The 13,018-nt window shown below is 36.1% G+C and overlaps 1 protein-coding gene across 4 annotated transcripts in view; it reads right to left on the reverse strand.

Annotated features, from left to right (window-relative positions):
- arnt2 (aryl-hydrocarbon receptor nuclear translocator 2) overlaps positions 1 to 13,018 on the reverse strand; it is a 75,001-nt gene that overhangs the window by 48,822 nt on the left and 13,161 nt on the right. For all 4 annotated transcript variants that reach the window (XM_052561059.1, XM_052561061.1, XM_052561058.1 and 1 more), the window contains one exon: positions 11,945 to 12,158. In XM_052561059.1, the coding sequence (XP_052417019.1) occupies positions 11,945 to 12,158 (214 nt within the window). The remainder of the gene's footprint in view (positions 1 to 11,944; positions 12,159 to 13,018) is intronic.

Raw genomic sequence — 13,018 nt, forward strand, 5'->3', positions numbered from 1 at the left:
AATACTGTTTGTGTGTCAGGGAATATAGTTTATATAGTTAATTATGTTAATATAATATAGATTTTAAGGTGGGAATGTATTTGTTTAGATTCAATAACAATAACTCTTATTTGAAAAGTTGATTGAACTTTTATGGAGATGTGAGCTGCAGTAAGGTGCATCATCCACTGGACTGCATGAATATATCAAGTGTCACACATATCAAAAAGGAATCAACAATTTCCACAACCTTTGGATGCACCAGTTATTAAGCGATTACCTCGTATCACTTCAGCCTCACACATCAACAGCAGCACCCAGTGCATTCATTTGATTAGATTTATGGGAGTGATTTAGCATGCTAATTTTATTGTGTCTTTGCCTGGTGTAGAGAACAAATGCGCAGTGTCCAAATTGTGTTTTCACTGGTATAGTTGATTACTTGTACACATCTCTAATTTGATTCATGACCATAATGGCCTTAAGTTACAAAATGCATTTCTGAGATGCCACAGTAACCGTTTGCAGAAGTGCCTTTCAGGGGCCGTTCAATCCTAATAAATCCCATAATAAACAAGAAGCGTTCCCACAAACACATACAGATGCACAGTAAATGTTATGACCATCTCGTCCACCGCTACAACATCTGCTCGATTACAAGGCACAGAAGACCGGCTAAAATAATCCAATCACAAGCATTTTAAAATTGTTCTTCCCCATCCAGCACAACAAGAATAAGGGAGGAAGAGGCCAAAAAATTTCATTGTCTTAACAAAACACCCAGAACAATAGTCAAATAGAGAGTGTTATACTTCTCGGAATGCTGATGCCTATAGGACAAAAGCTTGGGATTATTGAAGCCTGAAGTTATTTCCATAAACAAATTAGCTGACATGCCTTTCAGCCGAGAAGTAGTCGTCTCTGAACTGATCCAGTGACAGCTGCTAAAGCCCCCAGGAGCAGATCTAATTGTCGAGAAGTCTTTCCACTCTGAAGGACAGACGCCAAGAACGTTGGAAGCATTTAAAAGCTATTAATACTCCTCTCGAAGATGGATAACAACAGGACCGCTCAAGAACATCAAGAAAGAGGCCCTTGGTAGCTGTTGTTCAACAAACAATTGGGTGGAAAACCATATGGAGATGATAAACTAAGCTGGATTACAATTGTAAATCATCCAGATGGTGACCCAGTGCCCTACCGAAAACTCAATAACACTGAAAAGGTCAGCTGTGCTGTAATATATAGGCCTTTCAACAAGGCAAAACCTTGCTGGAAATAAGGAATGTGACTATTCACTCAAGTCACGATTAGATTCACGATTTTGGTCTTACGATTAGATCATGATCTTTTTTTTAACAAAATGAGATGAAATGTGTCTTTTTATTATTGCTTGGACAAAATGCTGTATGTTTCTTTGTGAAATTCTACTATAACACTATAATAATATACTGGTGCATCTCAATAAATTAGAATGTCGTGATTTATTTCAATAATTCAACTCAAATTGTGATGCTTGTGTATTAAATAAATTCAATGCAGACAGACTGAAGTAGTTTAAGTCTTTGGTTCTTTTAATTGTGATGATTTAGGCTCAAATTTAAAAAAAAACCACCAATTCACTCTCAACAAATTAGAATACTTTCATAAGACCCATAAAAAAATAAAAACATTTTTAGTGAATTTTCGGCCTTCTGGAAAGTATGCTCATTTACTACAGTACTTGGTAGGGGCTTCTTTTGCTTTGGCACTGCTGAGGTGGTATGGAAGCCCAGGTTTCTTTGACAGTGGCCTTCAGCTCATCTGCATTTTTTGGTCTCTTGTTTCTCATTTTCCTCTTGACAATACCTCATAGTTTTCTCTGGTGTTCAGGTCTGGTGAGTTTGCTGACCAGTCAAGCACACCAACACCATGGTCATTAAACTAACTTTTGGTGCTTTTGGCAGTGTGGGCATGTGCCAAATCCTGCTGGAAAATGAAATCCGCATCTTCAAAAAGCTGGTCAGCAGAAGGAAGCATGAAGTGCTCCAATATTTCTTGGTAAACAGGTGCAGTGACTTTGGTTTTCAAAAAACAGAATGGACCAACACCAGCAGATGACATTGCACCCCAAATCGTCACAGACTGTGGAAACTTAACACTGGACTTCAAGCAACTATGAGCTTCTCCACCCTTCCTTCAGAGTCTAGGACCTTGGTTTTCAAATGAAATACAAAACTTGCTCTCATCTGAAAAGAGGACTTTGGACCACTGGGCAACAGTCCAGTTCTTCTTCTCCTTAGCCCAGGTAAGACGCATCTGACGTTGTCTGTGGTTGAGCAAAATCTTTGACACGTCTGTGTGTGGTGGCTCTAGATGCCTTGACCCCAGCCTCAATCCATTCCTTGTGAAGTTCACTCAAATTCTTGAATCGATTTTGCTTGACAAATCCTCATAAGGTTGCGGTTCTCTCTGTGTTGTGCATCTTTTTCCTTCCACTAAACTTTCTGTTAACATGCTTGGATACTGCACTCTGTGAACAGCCAGCTTCTTTGGCAATGAATGTTTGTGGCTTATGAGATGCACCTGTACTTATAAAGCACTTGCATATTATTATTCTTCTGTTGGTTTTGATTGCTTCTAATGTCTAATGTCCTAATTTAAATATAAATACATGGCAACATGAGCAGTTTTTAATTTAAATTAGATTGTATAAATTCAAATTTAAGCAAAAACAGAATGGTTTGAATTCAGTTTTGTTAAACTACAGGCCTAAATAAAAAAAATATCTGCATGAACCAGAAACAGCAGACGACATGAACGAGACGCAGATTTACCCTCTGCCAGCAGGTGGAGCTTAAAGCTTTTCTTGATAACCACTGTAAACAAAGCAGCGCTGCACTTGTGAATTTTAAAGCTCCAATATGGAGGAATTTTGTAATAAAATTAACGAAAATAACTTGCACAGTGTTATATATTTCCTCCAGTTGTGTACTTACAATATCTCAAAAGTCTCCAAAGATTTTTTATTTCAGAGAAATTCCGATTTTAAATAACTGGCCGTCCCGGAAAAGAAATGTCGCCTCTCAGTGACGCAATGTCCGCTCTATACTTTGTTTCCGGTGTAGACCATGTGATGTTCCACCACACCGGTCAAATGTCACATGGTCAAATGCGGAAGTGGTGGTTACGTTATAGCCGCGCGTATGGTTTGGTTGTCATTGTTATGGATCACGATTACTCTTTGGCGAGTACTGAAGTGCCAGTAAAACGTAAGCGTCCATATTCGGATACACGCAGACTGTGTGACAAACGGAGGAATAAAACCAGGATAAATATCGGCCAGGCGTTTACGAGATGGAGAGAGCTGCGCGAAAATCTTGGACTTGACAGAGACTCTGCTCTCGCGAGTGTATTGATAGACAGGTAAGCAAATCAATTATTTATTTTGTTATTGTACAAGTAACGTAATAGTTACAGTAAAGATGATTTTAATAGATATGAATTACACCACATGCCTGTACATTCTGTCACTGTAGCATTTTTTTTTATCAATAACGTTACCTGTGAGAAAATAACATAACGTGGCAAAGGGACTGTTATATTACTCTTTGTACTAAGGTAAGGACTTTTATCACGTGTGGTGACCGAGATTATGGCAGTACAATTAAATAAAATCGGATATGTGTTGTTAAAAATAAATTTAGTCATTACTTGCAAATGTTCGTTCAAATTTACTTTTAGAACGATTGGTTTGACCTCGTTAAACAACACGGCATTAACCATAAACACGTAACACTGCACAACATTAACCCAACAAATCATTTAACAAATAGCTGCAAGTTGTAACTGGATAATATATGTAACGGAGGCCAGCAAGTAGTGCTGTGCAGGTAAACCTCACTCCCCGATCTCAAGAGACGCATTAGCGACAGACAGGAGGGGTTACATATAGTATAACATTTCACGTTCCTTGCAGTACATTATGATGACATAAAATAATACGATCAGATATACAGGTAATACAAAAACGAATAAATTACCTCATCCGTGATCATGATTTGTTTATCCAATTTAGATACATTGCTATGGTGAAAACGCATTAAAAACTACATCTCCCATCGTCACCTGCTTCATAGCGTCATCAAGCTTCGCCTTTGTTATTGTTGGAAATTCGCCCTCTTGTGGTCAATAACACAAATCACATATTGCAGCTTTAATGTGCATTATACAGAGACAAGACGAAAGAAAACATACCATCTAAACTTTTCTAAAGAGATTAAGTTCCCCTCCTTCACACATTTATATAAACTTTTACCCCTAATCGAATCAAGATTTGTTTAGCATCTCAACCGATATGAATAGTTACATATTTGAATTGATTTTCAACTGGCTCGTGGTCAATCGTTACATCCCTTAGTGGAAATGGAAAATTATTTCGACTGCAAAAAAGTTTTTTCGAGGCAAATATAATAACGGTTTAATGATGGCAAATTGGACAGGAATTTTTCCAGACTTCAACCGCAATCACCTTCTAAAATGACTCTGACCTCTCTGCCTCCCCAATGCTCAACATTTTTGACTTTCTGACTTTCTTCCAGCAGTCAAACAGGATTTTCTGCATCTCCGAGGTGATCTATCATGACATGAAATTGTGATAAAGTGCCAAAACTCTGAATGATTCAAGATAAGAGGAATACAAAGAAACACGCCATGTAAATGAAAAACAATAATATAGAGATCTAATGGTGGGATGTCATCAGATGGGTAGATGGAAACATACTACCAAAACGAGGGCAATAGACCAAAACCAACAACCATTTTTACAACAACAGATTTAATCTTTCATGACTCCATGGTTTAAACTTGGTGGAGGACACAAAAAGCCACTGAACAGTTGCATGGTAATGCATATCAATCTTCTTGTTTGCACTGGTATGAGTAAGTGCTAGTCATCTATGCATGATGGTTTGCTGTTTTGAAGACCTGCGTGGGTTTGGATGACCGTTCCTCAGTCTCCTGCTATCCAAAGCAGAGCTCAGCAGGTGGGGTTTGCTTTGGACCACTTTCCCTGGATGCTTCCGCAACAGAGAACTTTTGTTGAACTTTCAAATAGTCCAACAACCATGCATGGGAACATCACCTCCTGACAAAAACGGCTCCTCCAACTTCAACTCCATGAGCACCTGAAGGGGATCTAAGGATAACCCTTGGAGGAATGAGGAAATGTTAGCCAGAACTCCCAGACTGGTCCAAGAACCGCAAGGACATCCAATCAAAATCCCCAATTCCTCTAAAAAGAAAAAGACACAGTGTGGAATCTGGGCAAGGGTCTGCTGCGCCGAACATATATGCCCCATTCTGCCACACAGACTCCTTTGTTTCTCCTCTGTGGTGGGCAAGTGTATCATTATTATTCTAAAAATGAACAAAGCAACAAAAATGGAAAATATCCCAGGCCACCAACCCCAGCCAAGTTAAATATTTAGGCAGCAGTCGCCATTGACAAGACCTTCATAGATGGAAGGACAAACAGAGAGTGTTGCCAGAGAAATAATCGCTGTCCTTTAAGGATGAAAATGAATAAGAAATAAAGCTGTAATAAGAAAGTTATCTTAAACAGTGAAGTATGTTTATAAAAAATAAACTCTGGAAAAATGGGCCCATTTGTTTATCGCCTACAGAATGCTACAGAAGGTACTTCATGTTTAATTTGCACAGAGAATTTCAGGTCGCATGTCGCTTGAATCTATAACCTTAAGGAAAAACGTATCTAGTTAGCGCTTCATTTAAATTTGCCTCTTACTTTGATGCACTCAGCAGAAATATTTCATCCAAAGCTGATATTCATTTGATCACACCATGCATTACTTTGGAAACAACCCCATAATACTGGCAAACACTTGCACCATGCTTTACAAACAATAATACATATATTATTATTCAAATCACCAGTGTTCTCATAAATCTGAGCTCATTGTCCTAAGATCAGTCATTCATTTTCAATTCATGCTACAGCTTTTAGCTCACAAAACTTGTAAACTAGTTTAGATATGTAGGCTACGGGCAACAAAATCTAATTTGTGCATTCTTTGCATGTCTCAATGCACGCTTTAATAATTGATGAGAGAATATTTCATTTTGTCACCATGAAGACGAATTGCATTGCAAAAATTCTGATAGTTCAACAGAATGTGTGACTCTTGGCATTATGTGCATAACTAATGTTATGTAGAAATGGCTCTAAATGGCAGAAATGCCCTCCGTGGGCCATTCATCATGCTTTATAATACACATTAGGATTATTTTTATGTACCAGTGAAACATGGTGGCCACAGCTAAAATGCATTACAATACATTCCTATTCATAGTTACAGCTTTAAAGAGTATAATGCATTAAGATCAACACTTAATCTGATGTCTCACGTGTTTTGCAATTCAGAACACTCTTTAAAAGCATAACCATTGATGGGTTATGTGATTACAAAACAATGCAGCACAATGTGTTGTACATAAAAATCACAGTGCATAAAGCATACCGTTATGATGCATCGCAAATGCAGGCTTTGAGTGAAATGTTTCCATATATACGATTATGTATATGAGGCAAGAACAGATCGTGCAGTTGTACACAGGTGTGTGGTGTTGTGTGGTCTGATGGATGGTGTGCGAGATCTCACTGATGTCTCCAGCCATCATTTCCCACTTCAGGGAAACACACACACACACATACGAAGCCACCCAAATCACTCTTAATCAATTATGTATGCAGAGCCAACCCTTAGCATTCCAGCACAGAGAACACATTAGTGGAGGAGAGTTTGAAGAGACATGGAAAATATCCCCCTTGGCCGCTTCATTTGATCGCTTTATCACTAAAACATATGAGGTTATCAAAACCTCATCAAGAGTGCCATATTTTAGCCACAATATTTTATCTGGACCTTCTGCAAGGACAGAATTCTTTCTAAACCTGCGAGTTTCTAAGATTGAAAAGGAAATTACTGACTGCCCTTTTCTGAAGAATTTTTATATGATATAAAGTTGGATCTGAGATCCCTTGTGGAAATGCTTCAGTTTGGTGCAGTTTTGTCATTACAAATTACACAAATGTTCAAAAGTCAGATTTTTAAAAAAATAAATAATACTTTTATTCATTAAGGATGCATTAAATTGATTAAAAGTGATAGTAAAGACATTTGTAGTGATACAAAAGATTTCCATTTCAAATAATTGTTTTACTGTTGGACTCTCTATTCATCGAAGAATCCTAAAAAAAAAAAAAAAAAGTATCAGCTTTATGTGTGTGGCCCACATTGTTTTAGACTATTACATATCTGCACAATTTTCCACACTGAAATCCTATATCTCTGAAAATGAACCACAAAGGGCCTTAAAATTAGGATGCTAAAAGAAAAGTTGGTTAAAAACCAGGATATTAATATATTTTGAATCCTTATTGAGGTACAAGCATGCAAACTTTTGAGAAAAAAAAAACAATAAAGTACCTTTTCCCATTTTTTACCTGTCGCCCTGGGCACATAACGCATCAAAGATTGCTAAAGTCAACAGATTTTACTAATAGACCCACCAATCTCTGTGTATAAATAAAATAATGATGCTGCCATCTTTCTAAAATCCATTTCCTTCCTGTAATTAATAGTAAAAAATCTGGCTCTACAAAATAGTGGAATACTCAGCATATACACATCCATTCCATGGCATTTCATATTTTGCTTTTCTTCTTTATGCATTTTCTTTCACTAGAATCACTTATTAATATATTTTAATTGTTTACATTTAAAATCTTTTTTTCAAATTACCTCTTGTTGGGTTTACATGCAACGACTGAACAGTTATTTTAAATTGGAAAAACATAATACTACTGTTCTAACTATTTGATCAAATAAATGCAGACTTGATGAGTATTAAAGACTTGAAAGAAAATAAATGAAACCCCAGATGTGGTCTCACATTTCTGGACCCCACTAAATATGAGCATGATCATTTTCATATTACAGTCAAACACAATGGTGTGTTTCATGTCACAGCCAAACCACTGGATGCTATATGTGCTGAATAAAATTACACAACTGAATCATGGCGAGATGAATACAGCTGCCTCTTTGCATATAAAGCGAACACCGTGAGTCCTGACAGCGCTCATATTACGGCACTTTGACCCCACGTCTCATTTAAATGTGGTCCGAGCCACATCAATGACTGGTCCTCTCAAAATAATCATCATATCATGAGCGGATGACATAATAAACTGTGACAATGCCCTACTCGCGCCTTGTCCGACTGTAAAGATGTTTTATTAGGCGGGTGGATATTCTCGTACGGCTCACTGAAACTTTTTAATAGAAGAAAATCAGACAAGAACGACAAAAGGGCTGCGAGAGACCACACTGGATCATTCCAGCTATCGCTATAATTAAATTATACAGTAATTGCATGTTTGAGCGGTCAGCGTTTCACCCAAAAAAAGTCAGCGTTAAAACCAACAACATGTTTTTAATGTAAAACATCTTCTGCATTATTTTATGTGTACAGTATGCAAATGGTGTGCAAATGTCTGTATGTATGAACTATACACAACAAAGCACACTCTAGGAGAAAATGCATCCCATAATTCAAGGAACTTAACTTGAAAGTTAATTTCCATTGCTATGATGCTAAAATATTTTGACTTATTCTATCTCTACAAATATTCAACTAATTTCTCAAGCTTTTCAAATGCATTTAAAAGTTAGTTTTTAAATATAATATACAAATAAATTATATATGAAAATATATATGTACTAATAAATAAAATATACAGAATAAATAAATCTAACTACAAGATTAAAACTGAAACAAAAAAAAAAATATATATAATAATAATAATAATAATAAATAAATAAATCTACATATTTAATCAGGGAATGTGTGAACTGATTAAATTCATTACTTAAATGCAATGCAAATTTGGATAAAAAGTTGCTTTGGTCTGCCAAAGGCATTAACATTAAAAATAAAATAAAAAATGCTTAAAATGTGTCCTTGATATAAAAACTGAATTAGAATTAACAACGCCATTGCAGAAATGTGAAAATATATATATAAAAAAGGCAAAACTACAATAACCTTGCCTCTGCATAACTGAAGGAATATCTGACAGATTATGTGTTCAAAATTACATGACTCCTTCAAAATATTCAGCTGCATTTGAATGAGGACAAGAAGGAAAGATTGGCCACAGTAAAAAGCTTATTTATTTATTTATTTATATTTTGTCTCTGTATCTGAGGTGAATAATTCATCCTGTGGTTTACTTCAAAACATTGCAGTGTCCACAAGCAGAGAAAAGAGGCTGTGTTTGTGCTATGTGTCTAGCGTCCTCTGGTGGAGAAACAAACAGTGAAACATTTATTGTGGGCCAGTTCAAATTATTTAGAGCATTTGAGGACACATGAATGATTCAGGAAGCATGTATTTGTATTGCACAGTCCTGAAGCAGTTCAACTCCCCATAATATGCAAAGACCATTTGAAAATAACTTGCTTTAAAGGTGCTGCAAGCTATTTTTGAGAAATACCATGTATTAAATGCCAATCTATCACTGAAATGGGTGTCTAGAAAAATCAAACCAGTCTCTGTGACAGAACTAGCCACAGTAAACAGCAAAAATAGTCTCATGAGTGCTCAACCCAATCAGAAACGTATTTTGTATTAATAAATATGCATATATTTAACTGCAATTAAAGGTATAGTTTGCACAAAAATGACAATTTGCTGAAAATGCACTCATTCTCAGGCCATCCAAGATGTAGAGGAGTGTGTTTCTTCATCAGATTTGGAGAAATTTAGCATAACCTCACTTGCTTACCAGTGTATCCTCTGTAGTGAATGGGTGCCGATTTGTTTCTTACAAACAGCATTTCAATTCACAAGACATTAACTGATGGACTGGAGTGGTGTGGATTATTATTATATTTTTATCAGCTGTTTAGACTCTCATTATGATGGCACCCATTCACTACAAAGGATCCATCAGTGAGCAAATGATGTAATGCTACAATTCACAAATGTGATGAAGAAACAAACTCATCTACATCTTGACTATATTTTCTACAAATTTAAATTTCAGAGTGAACTATTTCTTTAAGATGAATGGGAATGCTGATGGATAGCTTTCTCCTGGTATCATACAGCTCCTTGTGTGATTGAAAACATGGAAAACAAATGTCACTAAGGAAGGAGTAGAAAAACAACCACCTAAAACTTATGCATCAGCCCCAAAAATGTGATTTAATCCTCATCTAATAACAGCAGAGCTATAGCAAACCTAAAATGGTCCCTCCTAAAAAAAATCAGTCCATTTTAATCCAAGTCAACTCTTTTTCATCTTATGTAATAACAACAACAAAAAAATACTGCTCTCTGTCAAAGTTTGTTAAACATCTTCAGGATCTTGCATGGACAATGTACAAATAGAAAATTACATTTCTGAAGCACAGACAAAGCTTTATGTCTGCAGAAAAACAAATTAGTGCATACCAACACCAAAACCTCATTGGAACATGGGGTTTAACGGAGAGGTACTTCGCATAGCAAACATTTCCACAGATCCACTAAGTTCTGCCAGCAAATTCAGCAGAAACAAACATCTGTCTGAAATCAAAATAAACAGACGATGGGTCATGCAACAGGAGCGAGGACAATGATATTTAACATGAACAGAGTGCGTTTCCATGTCTGAGAGGGCCAAAACATATCCTGACCTCATTCAAGCAAAACAGAACCTATAGAAGCCATCTGGTTTTAAAGGAATCATCTCTACTTCAACATTACAGTCTAACATCTGTACATTATCATTATTTATGTCCACGGAATCTTTTGACACTAAACTAAGCTGAGGATTCTGATCATGTCAGCACTTGGTTTTGTTCTATTTTAAAAACAAAAAAAAAACTTTTGCAATCATGTTCTCATAGAAAGTTCATTAGCTCGATTTTCAACTGTTTGTTCAAACTTTGAATGCAAATTGTCGTAAACAAGCAGCAGTTCGTTTGAAAAGCTCACTGCTGATTAAAGTTACCGCTGTATCGCTCTCGCTTCAAATACTAATGAGGCGTCTGAACGCGTATGAATGTTCCCTACAGAGAAATATTCAAGGGAACTCATTCAGCAATTGTGTTGTGTTGTAGCACTTTCCCTTGAAGTCCACTTTAAATGCTTCTTGCACTAAAAATAATTTTAGAAACCCTTCAGTTTACTTTTAACCTAGTGTGTTTTTGCTACCTTAACTCATGAGCGTAACTCTGAATACTTGACCTTGTTACTTCATACTGCATGAAGAAATTCATACTTTTATTCAGCGAGGATATATTAAATGGACCAAAAGTGACAGTAAAGGGATTTATAAAGTAACAAAGGATTTCCATTGCAAATAAATGCAGCTCTTTTGAATGTTCTACTCAAAGAATCCTGAAAAAAGCGCATTAGTGTTTCCACAAAAATATGAATCATCAGCACAAATGTACTCAACATTGATATAAGAAATGTTTCAAATCAGCATATTAGAATGATTTCTGAAGGAATCATGCAGCACTGAAAGACTGGAGTAATGATGCTGAACATTCAGCATTGCATCAGGAAGAAATTACATTAAAAAAGTTATTTTAAATTGTAATTCACAACATGCCCATTTATTAATTATTTTTTTGTCTTTAATTTAATTGATTTAATAAGATTTAAATTAATTTATTTAAATTTAAATTAATTTAAAATTAATTAATTTAGATGTCCTTGAGGTAAGCTAAAACATACCAAAATTTAATTTGAAAGTGAACTATCCCTTTAACTCAGCTGAGATGGAAATGTGTTAGATCAGCTCTTCCAAACTCAAAGTCTATAGCATGAAATTTATCGTATCCACTCTCCAGCAGTAAGCACATGAAGCCCAACAGTGATCCATCAGTAATGAGTGTCTGTCTCTCACCTGTCATCGAGTTCTCAGATGTGCTCAGCTGTTCCCTCAGTTTGTCCACATCATCCGGATGGACCTGCTCAAAGAGCGTGCTGCCAAACCACTCGGACTGCGGATGGTTCAGAACGGGAGTGACAGAATCAGACACGTAGATAACACGACCCGTCTCAGCCGCCACCACAAACAGGAAGCCATCAGCCGCCTCCAGAATCAAGTGCTTCAGTTCCTGTGACAGCAAACGGAGGGCTTCAAATGATGTTTAAAAGGACTTTCAAGTGATATTTAGACTTTTCCTACTCAACTTCTTTTTTTGTGCATTTTGGTGCACATTTTTTAACAAGTAATGTTACATAAGGCATATTTACCCTGTAAAGCCTGACATATACAAATAAAATCTGAAAAAATAAATAAATCAATTGGTTTGCATAGAACGGTTCATGTCAAAATCCAAAACAAAAAAAGTTTGCATCTGTGCAACATCAGCCTTTTATAGCTCACAGAGTACAACCCCAATTCCAGAGAAGTTGGGACATTTCGTAAAAACGCAATGAAATCAGGAATCTGTGATCTGTTCATTCTCTTTAACTTTTATTGGATTGAAAAAAAATACAAGGAAAAGATTTGCAAAGTTTTCACTGACCAACGTTAATGTATTTTGTAAATAAGAACAAATCTGGATTCTGATCTCTGGAACTGGGGTTGTATGATATAGTGAGAATATAGAGCTCATATTCATACAACGTGAACAAAAAACTATTCAATTTTATTCTAAACCGAGCAAAAATATGCATTTTGTGTAAATGTTAATATTCATATGCCCAAAAAGTATGCATATGAATATCAGTCACTCTATGTCTTCCAAAATATGTCTTGATATTTAAATGCTTGGTTTTATGATCAAAGCTTAGTCGTTTCAAAACGTATTATGCAATGCCATACAATGATGCTTCTCAAAAGCCTGATGATCACATTTTAACATGATGTTATAAATGATAACCATCGTTTCAGTCTTGAAATAATGCTTACAATATACAAGTTATTCTTGTGTTCACGTTATAAAGATCAAGAAGACACACTAAACACAAG

The sequence above is a fragment of the Carassius gibelio genome, chromosome B7 (assembly GCF_023724105.1).
Source record: "Carassius gibelio isolate Cgi1373 ecotype wild population from Czech Republic chromosome B7, carGib1.2-hapl.c, whole genome shotgun sequence".
Lineage (NCBI taxonomy): Eukaryota > Metazoa > Chordata > Actinopteri > Cypriniformes > Cyprinidae > Carassius > Carassius gibelio.